The 18,270-nt window shown below is 42.3% G+C and overlaps 3 protein-coding genes across 8 annotated transcripts; all 3 read right to left on the reverse strand.

Moving 5' to 3' along the window:
* Positions 1 to 917: 917 nt before the first annotated feature.
* Positions 918 to 6,058, reverse strand: CBL2 (calcineurin B-like protein 2-like). 2 transcript variants are annotated; one of them, XM_010238643.3, is made up of 9 exons: positions 5,846 to 6,058; positions 5,454 to 5,723; positions 5,234 to 5,316; positions 5,021 to 5,080; positions 3,447 to 3,555; positions 3,097 to 3,149; positions 2,467 to 2,547; positions 2,031 to 2,143; positions 918 to 1,314 (listed from the first exon to the last, which is right to left on the reverse strand). In XM_010238643.3, exons 2-9 carry the CDS (start codon positions 5,572 to 5,574, stop codon positions 1,257 to 1,259), a joined length of 678 nt encoding a protein of 225 aa, XP_010236945.1. In that variant the 5' UTR covers positions 5,575 to 5,723; positions 5,846 to 6,058; the 3' UTR covers positions 918 to 1,256. The 2 variants fall into 2 exon arrangements, with proteins under 2 accessions (XP_010236945.1, NP_001266828.1); NM_001279899.1 differs by lacking the exon at positions 5,846 to 6,058 and having other exon boundaries at positions 1,257 to 1,314; positions 5,454 to 5,574.
* A 1,990-nt stretch (positions 6,059 to 8,048) lies between these two features.
* On the reverse strand, positions 8,049 to 11,524 carry LOC100836598 (phosphatidylinositol-glycan biosynthesis class X protein). Of its 2 annotated transcripts, none has more exons than XM_014902767.2 (4): positions 11,227 to 11,524; positions 10,427 to 10,759; positions 10,192 to 10,346; positions 8,049 to 9,092 (listed from the first exon to the last, which is right to left on the reverse strand). In XM_014902767.2, exons 1-4 carry the CDS (start codon positions 11,507 to 11,509, stop codon positions 8,838 to 8,840), a joined length of 1,026 nt encoding a protein of 341 aa, XP_014758253.1. In that variant the 5' UTR covers positions 11,510 to 11,524; the 3' UTR covers positions 8,049 to 8,837. The 2 variants fall into 2 exon arrangements, with proteins under 2 accessions (XP_014758253.1, XP_003579197.1); XM_003579149.4 differs by having other exon boundaries at positions 10,427 to 10,763; positions 11,227 to 11,459.
* A 538-nt stretch (positions 11,525 to 12,062) lies between these two features.
* LOC100839644 (protein DA1-related 1) lies at positions 12,063 to 17,304 on the reverse strand. Of its 4 annotated transcripts, none has more exons than XM_014902765.2 (13): positions 17,083 to 17,304; positions 16,890 to 16,970; positions 15,889 to 16,026; positions 15,510 to 15,603; positions 15,155 to 15,320; positions 14,484 to 14,604; positions 14,322 to 14,405; positions 14,090 to 14,209; positions 13,412 to 13,624; positions 13,266 to 13,325; positions 13,045 to 13,163; positions 12,831 to 12,889; positions 12,063 to 12,751 (listed from the first exon to the last, which is right to left on the reverse strand). In XM_014902765.2, the coding sequence occupies exons 3-13, from the start codon at positions 15,988 to 15,990 to the stop codon at positions 12,426 to 12,428; spliced, it is 1,464 nt and encodes a 487-aa protein (XP_014758251.1). In that variant the 5' UTR covers positions 15,991 to 16,026; positions 16,890 to 16,970; positions 17,083 to 17,304; the 3' UTR covers positions 12,063 to 12,425. The 4 variants fall into 4 exon arrangements, with proteins under 4 accessions (XP_014758251.1, XP_010237067.1, XP_003577713.1 ...); XM_010238765.3 differs by having other exon boundaries at positions 16,888 to 16,970; positions 17,086 to 17,303; XM_003577665.4 differs by lacking the exon at positions 16,890 to 16,970 and having other exon boundaries at positions 17,086 to 17,304.
* Between the last annotated feature and the right edge of the window lie 966 nt (positions 17,305 to 18,270).

Here is an 18,270-nt window from a genome sequence, read left to right on the forward strand (position 1 = left end):
ACTGTTATTAATCGAGTCTGATTTGTGTACACCGGCAATAGTATATTCGTAATACACATTGGCATGTGTAAAACTATATCAAAACATCATTTTACCCACCATTAAATTTACATGAAAGATGGGCTGGACAATAAGCATGACTCAGCTGTGAGCCTGTGAGAAGTATGCGTGCAATTAAGGGTTAGTAACTGGCTGGAGATTGAATAGAGAACTGATTGTGCTTTATATATTCGTGAAACTAAGAGATGGTTTGAAAAATTCTACCTTAAGACATGAGTATTGACAAAAGATTTACGGACGTTTGGATAAAAAAACATTTATTGGTATAGATATGTGATCTATTATACTTTGTACAAGAAAATATGGAGTTTTGAGCGATTCCATACAAAGTACATACGGAGTAGTAACCAATAAGCATACACGAGTACCTAGTATCGTAGTATAAATACATATATGGTTCATGCAATCCTGGCGTTGATAGGAAATACACATGGCAATTAAAAGAGACATACTACTCCACATTATAATTCTTCACAAAAAATTTGTTTTGTTGCAAAATATTGTGAACTAATTTATGCGTTCACAAAAGAATGAGCAAATCCATGCCAAATGCTGCAAAACATGTGTGCCTCACCTAAAGATAGCTTGTAATCGTATAAGTGTAAAAAAGAGAGCTTGCAATCGCGTATTCAGATGATACCTAGGACCGATAAAAACATTTTCAAATAAATCCTCCACCTTGCTACGTTTTGTATTTTCTGAATATATTTTGATCAATTATTGTTCAAAAATAATTTTTAAAAGTAAATCAACAAGGCAAAAAAAAAAATACGTTGGCAGATGATATTTTCCAACCTAATTTTTTCGTAAGAAATAGAAAAATCATATTTTCCTGCTGCGGTTACTGCAAAGTGAGATAGAAAAATTCCCATCAAAAGCTTTAAAACTGAAAGCTGTTTCCATTTTGTACACATGACCTGCTCGCTAACCAGTCAAAAACCCCAAAGAAAGGGACGATAGGAGAAAATGGGAGCTTCGGATACAGATTACAACTTGTCTAAAGGCTCCCAATCATACCAACTTTCCAAATGAAAGAAACAAGGTTATTTAACAACACAGATTTGCATTTTCAAACCCAACATCATTCAGAGCACTGAGATCTCTATCAAGCCAATCGGTCCAATGCCGAGAACTTTTAAAAAACCACCATGAGTTTATCTCTTCTGATATCTCGATTCGAGAGAACTCCTAGAATCTCAGGTATCATCAACCTGCGAATGGAAGACAAAGCTTGGAAATGTAGTGGTGATGTCCCTGCCCAAAGATGGCAATATTAGCTTGAGATTCATCTAAAGAAACAACACATGCTATAAATTAACCGCATCTGAGATAATGGCCTCAATGATCCAGTAGAGTCAAAACATGTTCTACAAAAGAAGATTTAAAACCTCTAGTACTTTTTTGTATTGAATACTTGTATAGCCTCATGAGTCCTGGCAAGACGTGATTGCCTGAAGCTGAACCACTAACTCATCGGGCACATTTGTTTTGAGAAAAAGAAACAGAAATACTCTGGTGTAGTGCATCGAAGGTGCATGAATGAAATTTAACCACCAGCATTTCAGCAAGCACACTTTACTCTGTGAACTATTTTTACATGTGAAAAGTAAATACTTCCTCCGTCCAACAAAGGATGTCTCAATTTTGACTAAATTTGAATGCATCTATACACTAAGTCATGTCTAGATACATTCAAATTTTGACAAACTTGAGACATCTTTTGTTGGACGGAGGGAGTACTTGAAGTTTAACCACATTTCATGAATGGACTCTGTACACAAGATTGTTTGGTTTCAAGGTATTGTGACACAGAAGGAAATCCCTGTTACTCTTTATTCAAGGACAGTAGTAAACCGTGAAAATTAAGTGAAGAGCACCGTGTGGGGATGTGAAAATCCGAAAGATACGCATAAAAAGAACCAACTTATAGGAAACAAATATTTTGACCAAATATAAAGAAAATATCTTACTTGAGGTACTGGAGAGTCATGTTTTTCAGCAAAGATGGATGCCGAAGAACCAGATTGTGCCACTCTTCTTTGTCAATTTTTCCATCATGCTTTGTGTCTGCCTCCTCAAACGTCTTAACATACGGAAACAAATAAAAATTTAACATGGGAAGTTACCGTTGCCAAACAACAAGAGGAAGTTCGACTTTGTATACCAACTCCAAAAACTTCATTAAAATAGCAGGGATCAAGGAATAGTAAATAACATTTGTACTGAAAAATGTTAAACATAACAAAACAGTATTCATAATGATTCAATGATACAATGCTATGTAATGTAGCAGCTCTATCATATACAGGGACTTAGAATTATCACACAATACAAGCTAGAGAATTAGTACATAATACATGCAATATCCAAGGATTAACAAAATATAAATGGGGAACTGCAACACACCTTATCAATTATGCTTTCTATAATTTCATCAGAAAGATTCATCCCTGACTCCGCAAGTGTAGCAACAACCATCTGCTTAACCTGATAACCAAATATATAAACTATTGAGATGAAGCAAAAGGGGAGCGCTCAACCAACAGAATGGCATACTGAACAAAAATATTTGACTTCAAAAGTAGCATAATTCCTGACTTTATGTTGGGAACAAAATCTCAATTCTAAGGGACTCAGACTTCACCAATATTTTGTGAGAAAACTAACTAGCATGATTAAACTACTTCTGCTATCCCATGGTCTCCTAACCTTTAGATGTCTAGCATAACCATCCAAACAGCACTAACCGGAAACTGTCTGTATGTTCAAAATTGTTCCACTACTTCTGAAAACCCTCATTTAACCAGTGATCCAGATTTGTTACAAAAAGCTGGGCCTTTTTTTCACCAGTTGTGTTACATACATGGTCACCAGAACCACTCAAGATAACCGCTAAAGCATCAATCACAAAAACATTAACTTGAAAGTCTTGAATAAATCATGATTTCATGTGTAGGAGAGAATCAAGAAAGACTCTGAATTAGTTACACTCTGCAGAAGCTAGCCTGATTGACCGCACTAAGGAAAGTATCATACCTCCTGTCTCTCAATGAAGCCTTGTTGCTTGAGATCATATAGCTGGAATGAAACTGTAAAAGATGACATGAGCTCCTTCAGGATTTTCAGCTTAAAACAGTGAACAGGTGAAGCATGAGCATGACATACAAAACTACAATCATTAAATTATTTTACTTTACCATAAACACAAATACAGTATCTAGAAATTGCTGATTAGACTAAGGTTGGTGACTCCTTGCATACAAAAAAAATTCAACATATATTTCTAATGAGCTCCAAGACATCATTGTGATAATACAATTTGGAGCCTGCATATAGTTTGCATACTTGAGGACCAAAATCTCTAGATACAAGATGACTGAACTCACAGTCAATTTTCTCATCAGCGGAAGCATTTGGATGAAACACCGAGAGTGCACGAGCAAATTCTTCAAATCCTAAAATTCCATTGTGCTTTGTATCAAACAAATCAAAAACCTGAAAGTGCAGGGGAAATTATCAAGGACACGCTCAAATAAGTTTAAAAGGTAAGAATATTCAACAACAATATTCACGCGTCTATATTTGTTACATATGAATACATAATATGGTTCTCGATGTTCAAGCTCTCAAAAGGAAAGTCTGTAGCTTCTATTGATAGATTCATCATGGTAAATTAATGACTTTCCATACAGATGACAATGTTAGTCATTGAACAGTACCAATTGTTTTGACTTTTGAATAAGTTTCAAATATCAAATGATACTAACAGGAACCATGAAAACTACCTAGCTACTGGATAACAACCGCATCACAAATTTAATAGATAAAGCAGACAGAGTCATTCTCTTACTGATAATGATTTAAACTACAGGTTAAATCAATTAGACATAATACAACACTAGCATTTGCGACATCTGAATATATGCTGACTCAACAAAAGGACTAACTGGTACATGCGATGAACGTCGTAATATTAAGAATCTAAAAGGTAATGCTACAATTGTAGAATTTTCTTGTTCAAGAAATCTCACATAGAATTTTAAGCTGAAGAAAGCATGTGTGGATATACATACTCAGGGAGAACATTAGAGAAGCCTACAAACTTCTGAGCTACGCATAAGGAAGCGTGTAGGAACTGGGAAGTAATGAATATGTCAGCCAAAGGACACTGCATGGGCTGCGGGAGGCGAATACTTTGAATTATTCGCTGCCGGATCAGATTTTCTCCCAACGCAACTTAGCTAACAGCTAGGCATCATCCTTACATGATTAACCAACTATGAACATTATTTACAACGAAGTCAGGCAGGAACAAGACAGAAAGGGTAAATCCTAATAAAAAACAAATTTATAGTAATATCCCGTAAAGTCAGGCAGGAACAAGACAGAAAGGGTAAATCTAATAAAAACAAATACTCCCTCCGTTCCATAATTCTTGTCTCAAATTTGCTTAAAAATGGATGTATCTATTCCTAAAAAGTGTCTAGATACATGTAATATTTCGACAAGAATTATGGAACGGAGGGAGTATATAGTAATATCCCGTAGTACTCGGACACTCATCTCCATTTCTCTTCTAATGCACCCCAAATCTGTATCGGACTCGGAGTATTATTAGGTCTGCCTACTTGCCAAATCAGACACCCAAATCTAAGTTGGATTCTGACAACCTAAAATGTGACCAAGTCCATGATGCATAAATATACAACGTGAGGCCCATGAGGGCATATAGAATTCTGTAAAGCTCAGACTATTTGAAAGCAACAATGAATCTCCTATATTGCACCCATGAGTATTGTACAACATTCAATTGCCCATACAGAATTAACTATTGAGCACCCCTGATTCTCATCAATTCACCAAGTTTCTAATAATAATAAGTGCACAGTACAGCAGATCTGTAACAGTAATATCATGACAGCCAGCAGCGCACAGCTATCAACTCGCTCTATTAACTTACACGATCAGCAAACAGGCTCTCCTTCTTGCTCGTCTTGAAGAGCGCCAACTGAAACTCCTCCTGCACAATGCCCAAAAAAAACCAGAACCACAGCCCACGATCAGCGATCTAGCTCGCACATATTCACAGTATCTGAATACCATCCGCAGAATACAGACTACGACTGATTATATACAAAATCGGTGAACCAAACAGTCATCAGCCATGCCTGACCTTGTTAATCAACCCGTCATCGATCACAGCGCTGCTAATCTTCTTGAACAGCTCGTACAGCGCCTCGATCTCGCTGACGCTAACTGCGTCAAGCCCACAAACACAGCACAGCACAACAAGCACAGGTCAGTCCAGTTCAATTAAACTCCCACATGGAGCAGAAAACAGAACAGGGACAGTAGTGGGATCGGAGGGGTCGAGCGGGGGCGGGGGCACGTACAGACGGTCTCCCTCGCGAGGGCCTGGGGATCCTGGAGCCCCCGGGGCTGCTTGAGCTCGAGGTCGAAACACTTGAACAGCGCCGCGCAGAGCTGCTTCACGCCGTCGAGACACTGCACCATGGTGTGTGCGCGTAGATGGTCGGATACTGCTGCTACTAACTACTATCCCCCCTACCGCCGCAGCCTCCGCCTCCGCCAACGCCGCCAACGCCGCTGCACGACCACGCTAGTCATCGCGGCCGCCCATTCCGCGGCCGGCCGGTTCGATCCTGCAAACAGCAGCAGCAGACCCCGTTCAGTTGACCGAGAGGAAACAGCGCTCAGCGCGATCGGATCGCTCGCGGAATTGCGTCCGTTGCGGGTCTGGAGGAAGGGGTGGAATCGGGCGTACCTCGGGGTGGTGGTGGAGTGGTTCGCAGGCCACGATCTGTCCGTCCGTCAACGCCGCCACCGTCGGAGGGAGGGAGGGAGGGAGGGAGGCGGTGGATTTGGGGGCTAGGGCAGCGGAGGGGATTCGGCTCGAGGGCAGGGGGAGAGAGCTCTTCTCTTCTCTTCTCGGCAATTAATCGCGCGTGAGCTGCGTGCGTATGCGTTACTTGTGCGTCGTCTTGTTCGTCGTTTTGTTTCGCTCGCTTGCTTCCACGCTTGGTTCGGGCTCCTCGGTTGCCGTTTCGGGCCCGCGGTTTCGCCGGGCGGTGGGCCCCGCCGCCCCACGGCGAGCACGCACGCCCTCCTTCCTTTCTTCCCTTCCTTCAGCTACTGTTCTTCTTCTTCTTGCCTCAGTGAAACGGTAAGGACTCATTGTACTTTCTGCTAACCAGCTTTCTTTTTTCCTGAGTAAAACAAGGGTTTTCCATAGTGTACTATTTTTGGGTTCTTATACTGCGCATCATCTTTTTTCTCTTGCTTTTTCTGAACTTGCTTTTCTTTGGGTTATATATTTTTTTCCAATTTCTTTTTTCCCTCTCAACCCTAACTTCGGTCACTTTACCACTACTTCCCTGTCATCCACGTTCCTGGCGAGATCGGCGAGATACCACGAACAAACCCTCCGACTGTACCCACCAATCGACTCTTTTGTCCTATCCTAACCGCAGTAACTGCTAGGCGTCAGCTATCCTCTAGGCAGAAGAAACATATATTTATTTTTCGGTGCCCACACCATTGAACCCTAACCTTCCGCATTTAACCTCCCCTAACAAGATATCTCCCCTCGACAATGCTAAGAACATCGTGCCAACACCGCCTTTGGCTCCATCTCGCTACACTAACCACCATAACAAGGTTCTCGCCCTTAGATCTGGCATGAATCACGACACAAATCACTCATGAAAATTCCAGGCGACTGTGTGATAGCAAAGTCATTGTTTTTCCATTGAAGAGTGTAGAAAGAGCATATACGCAAATTTATCCGTCTAAAAAAAGTTTATAAACGATTGTACTTTTTTTTACCAAATATACAAAAAAATAGTTCTTCTTAACTAGCTTGTCTTTGGATTGCGTATTTTCTTTCCAATTTCTCTTCCTGTCTTAACCCTAACTCCAGAACTTTCGTCTCCTATCATCCACGTCTTTGGCGAGATACCACCAACATGCCCTCCCGACTATACCCACCAATCGTCTCCTTTGTCCTGCCACAGTTGTCCGTCCCGCGATCATTGCTAGGTGCCAGCTATCCTTTAGGTTAGGAAGGGTAGATTACTAGATTTCTTCTTTTGTGTCGGTGCCCACACCGCTAAACCCTAACCTTCTGCACTTAACCACCCCCGGCGAGATCTCCCCATTCGACGATGCTACCAAAGTCGCTCCATAATGTTTTTGCTTCCGTAGCTTTTTGTCCGGAGTGGAGAGATACATGCTGATGTATTTTTGAGTTTTTTGATCGAAAGGTCGAGTAGCTGGGTCGCAGAATTTCTATCTATGATACACCTTTTTGGGTGTATTTGAGGGGGGGGGGGGGGGGGGGAAGCCGCTCCAGCTGCGGTGTTAGCTCCATTTCGCTGCACTAACCACTATAACAAGGTTGCATGCATACCTTAGCTCCACCATCGTCACCGTTCCGGCATGAATCACGACGCAGATCGCCATGCAAATATCCCAGGCGGCCGTGTGATAGCAAAGTTATTGTTTTTGACTTTCCATCAGGTCACTCAACTACCGAACTACGCCATCGTCTAATGCCAAGTACTCCCTCCGTTCCATAATTCCTATCTCAAATTTGTCAAAATATGGATGTATCTATTCTTGTAAAGCGTCTAGATACATGTAATATTCCGCCAAGAATTATGAAACGAAGGCGGTACATTTCAATGACAAGGCGAATGATGCAAAAGGGCATATATGTAATTTTTACCAGCCTATAAAATTTATAAATGATCGCGTACGCGTTTTTTAGCGGTGTCGAGCCACAAAATGGCAATCTCAAAATGATTTTTCCACCTTTTTTTCGATTGAAATGTAAGTTACAAAGTTACAGAGAACTTGTAAACATGCCATTACGCGTATCATTCGTAGATCTCAGTGTTGTCTGATATTTCAGTGCATCATAGAAAAACAAAAACTAAAATACTCTCTCCGACCCATGTGACTGCTCCTTTTTTTCACGCATGCCCTTTTTAAAAAGTACTCCAATATTCGAAATTTCAGATGCGACAACCCGATATAGTTTTTCAGACTTCCACGCCTTCCGCTGTCCAAAGATACAAATATACCACCAGGCGACCTTGATGCAGACCGGCCGCGGCAAAGGAGTCATGCAGACCACACATCAACGATGGCCATGTCAGCAAGGTCTCCATCAGCCCAAGTTAGACAAAGACGGCATTCATTGATTACGCAAAGCAAAAAAAAGAAAAAAACGAAGCCCAATTTCAGACCACCAATTTTCCGAATCAGCGGCCGGTCTGCATAATAATCGCTGTCCAAAGATATACACCGATTTTCAGCAGAAACAGTGAGGTTTTATCCCCTCTGCATAATAGACTGAGCACAAGTTGCAGCCATCAAATAGACCTTTTCTTTTTTTCCTGTATGGTTCTTCTTCTGCTGCCAGGTTCTTCTTTTCTCTTGAAAGCATTCCTCTGCCAGTTGTTTGTGCAGTGTGCCAGAAGGTTGACACAAATCTTTGCAGTCAGCTTGGCTTCCTCTAAGATGATGATATATCATGAAATAGTGTGGCTTCTGTTCGAGTGAGCAAGCACCTGACGAATACGAAAACTGCAGCAGCTTCCTTGAAGGGGTAATATTTTTCTTTGCTTGGCGGCACAAGGGGAAATGAAGTGCGGAGGTCTGAGAAAATTGTTTTTTTCTTTCTGGCTGACATTTGAAGTAGATATTATAGAACAACAATGCAGCAAATACTGTCTTGCGCTTTGGAGCTTGTATCAAGAAACTAGGAAGGCTGCTAGGACTATGGACATGGAGCAAACCAGAGCCGAAAGGAAAGTGATGCTGGACACGAATCCTGTGTGCGCTTCGTCTCCGCAGGGTATGCGCCATGTGGCTTTCTCCAGGGGCGCAGCATCGAGATCCTTGAGTGCCCACACACAGGAATCGGGGTGGATTCCCTTTTTTCGGTAACGGATGAGCAGGTACGGGCTGGAGAACTCAACCGTTGAGTAACCGCTGGCATCGAGAGGCTGCAGATAATAAGACAATCAGTAGTCTGTTAGGAATTTCTTCAAAAGTGTTGTGATAAACAAGCAAGTAACTGACAGCCTGCATGCTTCAGACAAGCTTGAAACTTATTTATACCAAATTTATATCTGAGAAGTTAACCATGAATGATGAATCCGTAATTTTACCTAGGATAGGACTAGAAAGAATTCTGAGCATGATAGTCTTTTTTTGGAAGACAAGTATGATAGTCGATAGTCTGCTTTTGTTGGTTTGGAGTAGAAACAAGCTTTGTTTTTCTTTTTACCTTTGGTTTTTGCCTACATGATTTTCCGTTGTTTTATTTATGTGGTTTTGGGTTGGCATGGATGGTGTGTACCTTTATGGCATTTGAATGAACTTCTGCTAATACAAATGACACGACGAGAAAAGATAGCGAGTATGAGTGTTTGTTTTGGAAAGAAATATTTGGACAAAGAACCAAATAAGTAAGAGCCACACAGTTTTACTGACAAGCTTTACAAAATGGACTAGCTTAAGAACCTAAGACTACAAGTCCAACTGCTTGTAGAAAAAAAAAAGAGTGATGCCATTACAACTTTCCGAAATTTCCTAAAAATATGTGAAATTTAGGTAACCAGGGATCCACAGTCCAGTAAAATATTAAACTCACCCCAACAGATATGGAAGCCAAAACACCCAAGTATACAAGAAAAACAAGGACACCAGTGAGTTGTGACCGAAAGAGAAATTACTGAAGTTGCAAGATTTTACTGATATATCTGCTCAATATTTATCAGTTGCATGTTCTGCAAAAAAAAAAAATCCACTATAGTGCGTCAAGCCATTAGCCTGAGCCGGAACAAGTGTTTCGTATGGTATCAGGATGCATTGTTCAATGCCCATCAGGGCAGTAATGTGCATGCAACCACCAGAGCATTGTTGAATATTTGATAAATTCACATAACTAATTTTCTCAAATTGAGAAGGCAAACATGAGTGATATCTTTTCCACGATCACTTCCATATAAGAAGCATGTGCATTTGCAGACAGCACGGAATAAATAGACCAAGTTAACAATTTATTACCACAGATAGATAAATTCGAAATCAGAAACTTACCGGGTATCTAGCATGGAGAGGAAGCTCTACCACAAATCTACAGTTCACTGATGCGCTTGGCTTGAGATCAAGATGAATCTCAACAGCTGATTGGTTGGACAGAGCTGAGGGCAGTTCAAGGTTTGTGTCTCCAAAAACAGCAACATCAAGAAAAACTGCAGGAAAAAAATGGAAATTAGCAGAATGTAAATGAGCAGTACTGCAGTTGACTTGCTAGCTCAGAGTTTAGTTTCACCTTTCCGCTCAACAAAATGCTGTAGCTCAAATGGGTCAGCAAATACCCCACTCGGGAGCTTCTCAATTATCACCAGATTGCTATCATAGTCATCAACGAATTTTACCGTAGCATCTTTGCAGTTACCAAATTCAATAGAATAGACTAAACGGCGGTGGGAACCTTCACCAACCAGTTGCCGGTGCAATTTTGAAAGCATAGGCACATCAAGGTCATCAGCAAGTTGCTGGCACAAATCGGCAGAATCAGGCATTTCAGTTAAGTCATCAAGATGCGCACGACCAACGCATGTCCTGGAGCAAGACATGCAATTGACAGATTTCTGGCTGCTGCCTGCCTGTTCAGAACTGGAATTAGAACTTGCCGACAAAGTATCAAACAACTTGGAACAAAAGCCCACCAAAATTTAAAGTAGGTAAGAGTATGGAGTATCCTAATGTGCAAGCAAAGTACAGTTAATTGCCACCGAGCATACATAGGATGGCTCATGGCTGCACAAATCCTGACGAGTTTTGTGAGTAAACCACACTACCAACAGCAAGACGGCAAAAGGAAATAGCGATGAAATGGCGCCTCGCCGCCTCCTCGACGAATTAAACTTCACAGCTACATTATCATTTACTAATGATGTTCTGTATTCTATCTGCATTACCCGTACACAAAGGCGCAACAGCAACTACGCAGGAGTGCAGGACGCCTTTGCCAAATCTACCTCTCCAGCGACACACATATCCAAGACAGCACCAGAAAGCCTGTCCTCCAAAGCCAAAACAACATCTGTTCAATCCATCCCCACGCACCTGCACAGGCGACACTGACGCGTCGGAGATCCAAGCGGCGGCGACAAGCGCCACGGCAAGCAAGCACGGCCGGCCCCTCATGACCATGGCTTACAGGGGCGGACCTAGCGCGGCAGGGGCGGGGCGGATTCACCGTGGGGGCACCTCGGGCACGTTCCCGGGCTCCCCGACGCCGCCTGCCGGAGCTCCGGCGAGCTGCCGCGGCCGATCTGATGCTCACGACCGGGGCCTGCCACAGAAAACGAAGAGATGGATCTTTTTTCGGGCCACGGCGACAGCGCATCTCTGGCTTTCCCCTCTTAATTTCCGAAAGCGGGCCTGATTTTTCCTGGCCTGTTAACTCTATCCAGCTCTCCCTTTCCCTTGGGCCTTGGGCCTGGTCCTCTCCCCTGGCGATCAATCTGCCTCCCTCTGCTGGTCCTGTCGCCGCGTCCTCCGCCTGTTCGTTTCCAGCGGCGTGAGCCGTGAGGATTTCTACTGTCTACTCTCCCTCTCCTAAAATCCTAATCCTTCTTTATCCTTAAATCGAAAATCCCAATTGCTCTAATTCTACCTTTGAGCTCCGGCGCGAGCAGTGCACAGATGGCGGCAGCTCAGATCATTGGTGTCAACCACTCGACCCTTAGAATTTTATACTTCCTCCGTCCAACAAAAGATGTCTTAACTTTAACTTTGATCAAATTCGAATGCATCTATACACTAAGTCATGTTTAGATACATCCAAATTTTGATAAACTTGCGGCATCTTTTGTTGGACCGAGAAAGTAGAAACAAATAGGTACTGTTCTTGCCACAATTTATCCAAACATGCATGTCATCTTTCGGTGCTGACAATGTGAGGAAAATAACTACTCCCTCCGTCTAATATTAAGTGACTCAAATTTGTCTAAATATGAATGTATCTATATACTAAAATACGTCTAGATACATGTAATACAAAGTCACTTAATATGTGACGGGTGGAGTATAAGACCTCTGCATCTGAAGACTTACAGAAAACAAAGAATTCTTTGTTTATTGCCAATGTATGGTTCTTTCTATTTTTCAATTTATTGAAACCAAATTCTCTTCTCAATTTACTGTAAACCTATCTTACCCTGTGCTACATGTATGTATCTAATTGAACCAATAATCTCCAGATATGCAGCCCATCTTTACAAATCAAGGGAGACCTTTTTTCTTCTTCTCTACTTCGATGATCAATAAGGAAAAGACCCTGTGATCTTCATGTGATCGAGGGTACTTCTCAAGCCATAGCGTTCAACCGCCCGATTGCCTGCCCGAAAACCATCTCCATACTCCACTGAAGAATCTGTTTCAATCTGGTTCTTGATGAATGCTCCAAGCCTCTTCTCGAATTCCGTCTTTGCGCCCTTCTTTGAAGAGGTAGGAGCTGAGGACGATGATGGTACTGAGGTGGATGCGGTGTTGCCGCTAGCACCGGCGATGATTTCAGACTCGAGCCACATGTGGGATAGGACTTGACAGATGCCTTCTTCAACCTGAGGACTAAGGGATCGGTATCCTACATAAAGAAAGATGACGTTGAGAATAGAATGGGGATGCAAGTGAATCCTTCTAAAACTGATAAGTGTGAACCGTACCTTTAAGGCGAAGATACGCGTGCATCATCTCATGAGCAAGAATGGAGCCAGTTTGCAACCTGCATGACAACTAAGTTAATAAGAAAGTCTATCTGGATACATTCCAAACACAAGAACTTTATGATGAATTGTTTTTCGAATTAGCAGCGGTCTTTAAGAACAGCCCAAGTTTGTATTCATCAGTCGGGAAATAAACAAATCTAAAACAATATACCTTGGTAGCCCATACAATATTAAAATCGCAGTCACTTCACACCGTCGGACCAGCTTGTATGGTCCTGTAATCATATCTATGATTCTGTTTCCTGGTCCAATTGTTGGTCTTCTTAAGATCTGGATGCATTGTATTAGTTAGTACATGCAATTGCAACAATAAAGATTACACATGCTGGTAATCAAACAAACACATCAATGTGATAGCATTTAGAAGCTCACCGTTCTGACAATCTGTTCTTCAGAAAGACAAAGACCTCTTGTTTCAGGAAGGTGATGTCCCTGAGATGAAGGAAAGTATGAACTCACAGGTTAGAACAATACAAAGCACTGTCAGCACTAAATAACCAGAATTTCATCCTACTTACGCTTTTCTCAGCTTCCAGTGCTTCATTCAGAGCCTGCCGCTCAACCAAAAGTAACGGAACTTGTTGCTCTACTTTCATATTCAAACCTTCAAAAAATTCCTGAATATCCATGTAAAGGTGCTGGCATTCTGGAGAGTCCATTGTTGCAGAAGTGAGACATTCCAGGCAGAGTTTCCTCCCATCATCTAATCTTATATATTTGATGTCTGTTGGCTGAATTTCAGGATGAAAGAAAATGAATTACTCTAATCTTACACAAAAAAAATCATCAGAAATAGTAAAGCACATGCCCATACACCACTAGGGAAAACGAGTAACTATATAATTAATCGGGACAACCAATAGCGGCACATAACATAATTTCTAGCTACTGGTTTGCTAGACAAGTTTCTATCTGATGTTATACTAAGACGGAGTTTCAAGACCCTGGAACTAAATTGAAGTCGGGTCAACACTGAAAACCAAAATGACAAAAGAAGAATTGAGTGCTCTAGCTATTTCCATTTATGTGTACTGATAATACGTGATTATACTGGTACCAAAAAACATTACTTCAATCCATGACTTAAAATCCATCATCTTCCACATGTTAATAGAAACTGTCTGGTTAGTTCCATTGCCAGGAACCAGACAACCTGAACGAATGGTCTGGTCAAGGATTCTAAAACTTTTACTGACCTCCATTCTTTCACAACTGCAACACCTAGGAGTGCCATCATCCTCATGGGATGGACAGTACTTTTGCATCCAGAAAGGATGTGCTCGGTATTCAATCAAGCCATCTTTATTTGTCGGAATCTGGGGAAGGAAATAAAATAACCACAAGTTAATGCACATATCAAGAATTTAACTATAATTAACACTTTCATGCTCATCCATAAACATAGATGGATCCATAACCAACACTTACAAAGTCCTTGCAGACATCGCATTTTGGATGAAAAAAATCTTTATAGCAGGATTTGTGGTATGGCTGATTTTCATGCATGGCGAACTACACAGAAGAAAGACTAGCATCAATTATTTGAATTAATTGAAGCATGATAGGTAGCGATATTATACGCTTTTATACCTCATACTCAGATATGGGCTTATTGCAAGCAAAACATCGGAAGCACTGAGGGTGCCAAACTGAATCCATACAACTAAGAAAACGCCCATTACCAATTGGATTATTGCATCCAGCACAAGCCCTACACAAGTCAGAAAAAACTATGAATAAGCAATATCCTACATTAATAGGCTCTTCTGATCAAATCAAGACTAGCAAACAAACCACTGTTGGTGCATATAACAAGATAAAAAGAAGACAACAAAATTTGCATTAAGAGTATGGAGCTCATCATGCTGTGACTTTATGACAAATGGAATCTACCAGGTAGTAGGACATACCAACTAGTGACCCTCTTCATGATTACTTTCCTTTCATCATTTAAGAGTGATTTGATCATCCGATCACAATTCATAGTTAGATTGGCTTTTCAGATCAGTTTTAAGGAACATCAATAATTTTGCCAAAAAGAAGTGGTTTACAAACACTCCTATTGTTATAAAAATTGCATCAGCCCAGCCAGTTCCGATAGAAACACTTTTGTGTTTCAGAACAGAGACAGGGGCATGGAATGCAGCAGGAGAAGAAAAACATACATACTGTGAAAAGAAACAGGAAGCAAATTTGATATTTGCAATTAAAGAACTGCTAAAGAAATGAAATATCAAATAGACATAGCGACTCATATGCACCTGAATCCACTTGAGAGGAAGACAGGCGGAGGTGGCTCCCTTGTTGGGACTCTCTCGGATGGTACATCCACAACAGGAACATTTTGATGAGGAGGAGACCCAGTATTAAGGCTCTCATGTAGAGCTCGTGCAAGTTGTTCATCTTCCTCCAAACTATAATCAGGGTCTGCATTAAAATCAGCAACAAAAATGGTAATAAAAAACAACTTCTATTCAGAAACTGTATGCACTATATCATTTTCATTTCGTCACTCTTCCCAAGGAGATAGCTTTTATCATATAAGACAGGATAGTCAATAACCAATGTAAATAAACAAGGAGATAATAGGATAAGAATGACCATGGTAATACTAACCAATAATAGCCTTTCCCTTATTAGGATCTTCCTCTGCTAAGGATAATGCAATAGCACGATCTATATCTTCATTGTCACTCTCATCATATGCACCCTACAGAAATCATGACAAGCAACTTGAATATCCATCCTTTAATATCAGGAATATTCTTTAGGTCCTGAATAATGGAGTAGAACAATTTGTGCACAGCTAGCTTGTTTTAACTTCTATTACATGTGTTTATACTTGTGTACACAAGTTATATGAACATGAAAGGACTAGTCACGATATAAACTAGAAACTAGAAAGCATGGATGAAAAATCAATAGAAACTAGACAGAATAAATGACCGAGAAGTATGCATATGGGTAGAAAGCGATGTAATGACAAGAAACTAACTCTGATATTTTCCGATGAATTGCCATCATGCCAATTGCCATCATAATTACCCCTTGAAACTCTGTTCACTGAACCTTTGAAAATTTTATTTAACCAACCCATGGCCTTGAGCTTATTTGAGATCAAATTTCTTTGAGCCTGCAATGGGAACAGAATGAGTTCAGAAACAGAACTTCTAGAGACATGCACAGTGTTGTATTGCAGTGATAGATCTTCAGTTCAGGACAAGGTTGGCATTTCTGCACCATCATATGAATCACAAGGAACAGAGGTGATCAAGGAACAAAACACACCACATGTCCAATCACATATCCAGTGATCAGTTTCACTCTGACTTTCAGTGAAGAAACAAGAAGAAAAACAAAGCCAATGCAGCAAAGCAACTCTATATCAGCCACATTTCAGATACCTGGAAACCTCTGAGAACTCTGGATTCAGCAAAACTCTGCTATACTTAAGCAGCTATTTCGGCTGCCTGGCAATCAGTGAACTAGTGGAGGCCAACCCACATCATACTCCAACCACTCTAGGTGATGACCTAATATTTTTTATCACAAGGCACCTAACAGGATGAGATATTATTTAATGACGCAAAAAAATATTCTTGCTCATCTCAAGAGGGCTCTGAGTGTAACCAAGGGTCATACATTCATACAAGAGAGAGTAGCACTTGTCTAAGAATAGGGCATTGGGACCATACAGTCATCACTGGAAGTGACAAACAAATTATTAGGCAAGATTCCTATCAACCAATGATCCCATATTTCCATATCAGCGGTGGCAAAAGGTGTATTGTGATTACACAAGGGAAACTTTCCCCATATCACAAGGTCTGGCAATCAGCTGGACTGTCTTTTTCGCTTGATCAATTTGATCGGAATCCAATAGTCCAATATCAAATTCTACATGCCCAAACGGAAGCAAAGCAAATTAAGCTTCTGAAAGGAAAAGAAAGCAGTTTGAATCGACCTAACACCAAGGAAATCGAGGAGAACTCACACCAATCAAAGCTCGTGCACAAGATCAAAGTCCTCTCCGATGACTGTTCCGCGATCACCTTCCCCTCACAATCTCTCTCTCCCCTGCCGCCAACGATCACCATCAAACAGAAGCGAATCGATCACTGAGAAGCCAACCCAAAAACAGTACCCAAGAACAGAAAGCTTCGAACAATTCAGCAGACGTGTTTACTACTACCTCAGAGCAGAGGAAGAGCCTCGAGCCCGATCGTCGCTGCAGCAAGAAGAAGAAGAAGAAGGGCAACTACTACTCGGTGGAGCGACGGGCGAACCACCGGTCTAGCCCGCAAACGCCCGGCCGCGGGATAAAGAGGGGCGAGCGAGAGCGAGAGCGAGAGAGAGGGACGCGAGCGACAAGTAGGCGGCCAGGAGGGGGGTGTGGAGGAAGAGGACAAGGGGTGGGGTGGGAGCAAAAGGGAACAAATGCGTGACATGGACGGGAAGGAAGCGGAGGCGTGGTGGTGGTGGAGGAGCGGAGGGGGGGGGTTGCCGGGTCAAAAAGGGGAGGAAGGTGACGTCCGGCTCGCGCCATCCCCCAGCGCGGCGCAGCTGGCACAGCGACGGCTCGCTCGTGCGCGCGGCGGGTGGCACGGAAGGACGAGAGGGCGTGCCCACATGGGCATGGGCATGGCCGGTGCGCGGCGGCGCATTCCGTCGAACGCGTCGAAGGCGTGGGGTGGTGGGAATCATCCGGACAGGCGAAGCGAAGGAGGGATGCAAAATTGCAAATTGCACAGTATGCACGGGGTTGACTTGAGGACTACTAGTACAACTACCCGGAGATCCGTCGGGATAGTATTGGGAGGACTGTGAGTTCCGACGGCTCTTTTTTTGGGCTGTCGGAAAAAAAATGTTTTTTTTCTGCTTTTAGATTATTCTGTAAACTTTTGAGTTAATTAACTTTTAATTTTGTTTTTTTTATTTTTCTGAGTTTTACCTTTGATTCCAAGATGTTTAGCTTTTACTCACCATATCTGTTTCGCCTCCTAACAGCAACCGAGCGACAACCATGTCGGGCCGAGTTGTGGCGGCAGCGAGCGCGACGGTGGGGCCACTGAATCTAGCTGTATGGCAGGACTGCTGGATCCGGCCATAGAAGGACGCCTAGGCCAGATTCAGACCGTAGGGAGACCCGAAGGGTGCAGGATCTGATGTAGGAAAGACAGCGGTGGCGACAAAAGGAGGGGATAGAGGGAGAGGCGGTGTGGGATCCGATGCGGGGAAGGAGGGCCGTGGCGGCGCGAGGAAGGGGTAGAGGGAGGGGGGACCCAAGGGAATGAGAACGGGGGTAGGAGAGGGAGGGCTCATGGAGTGATTGAGAGGAAGGGTAGGAGAGTGGGGGGCTTGTCGAGTGATAGAGAGG

The sequence above is a fragment of the Brachypodium distachyon genome, chromosome 4 (assembly GCF_000005505.3).
Source record: "Brachypodium distachyon strain Bd21 chromosome 4, Brachypodium_distachyon_v3.0, whole genome shotgun sequence".
Classification (NCBI taxonomy): Eukaryota; Viridiplantae; Streptophyta; class Magnoliopsida; order Poales; family Poaceae; genus Brachypodium; species Brachypodium distachyon.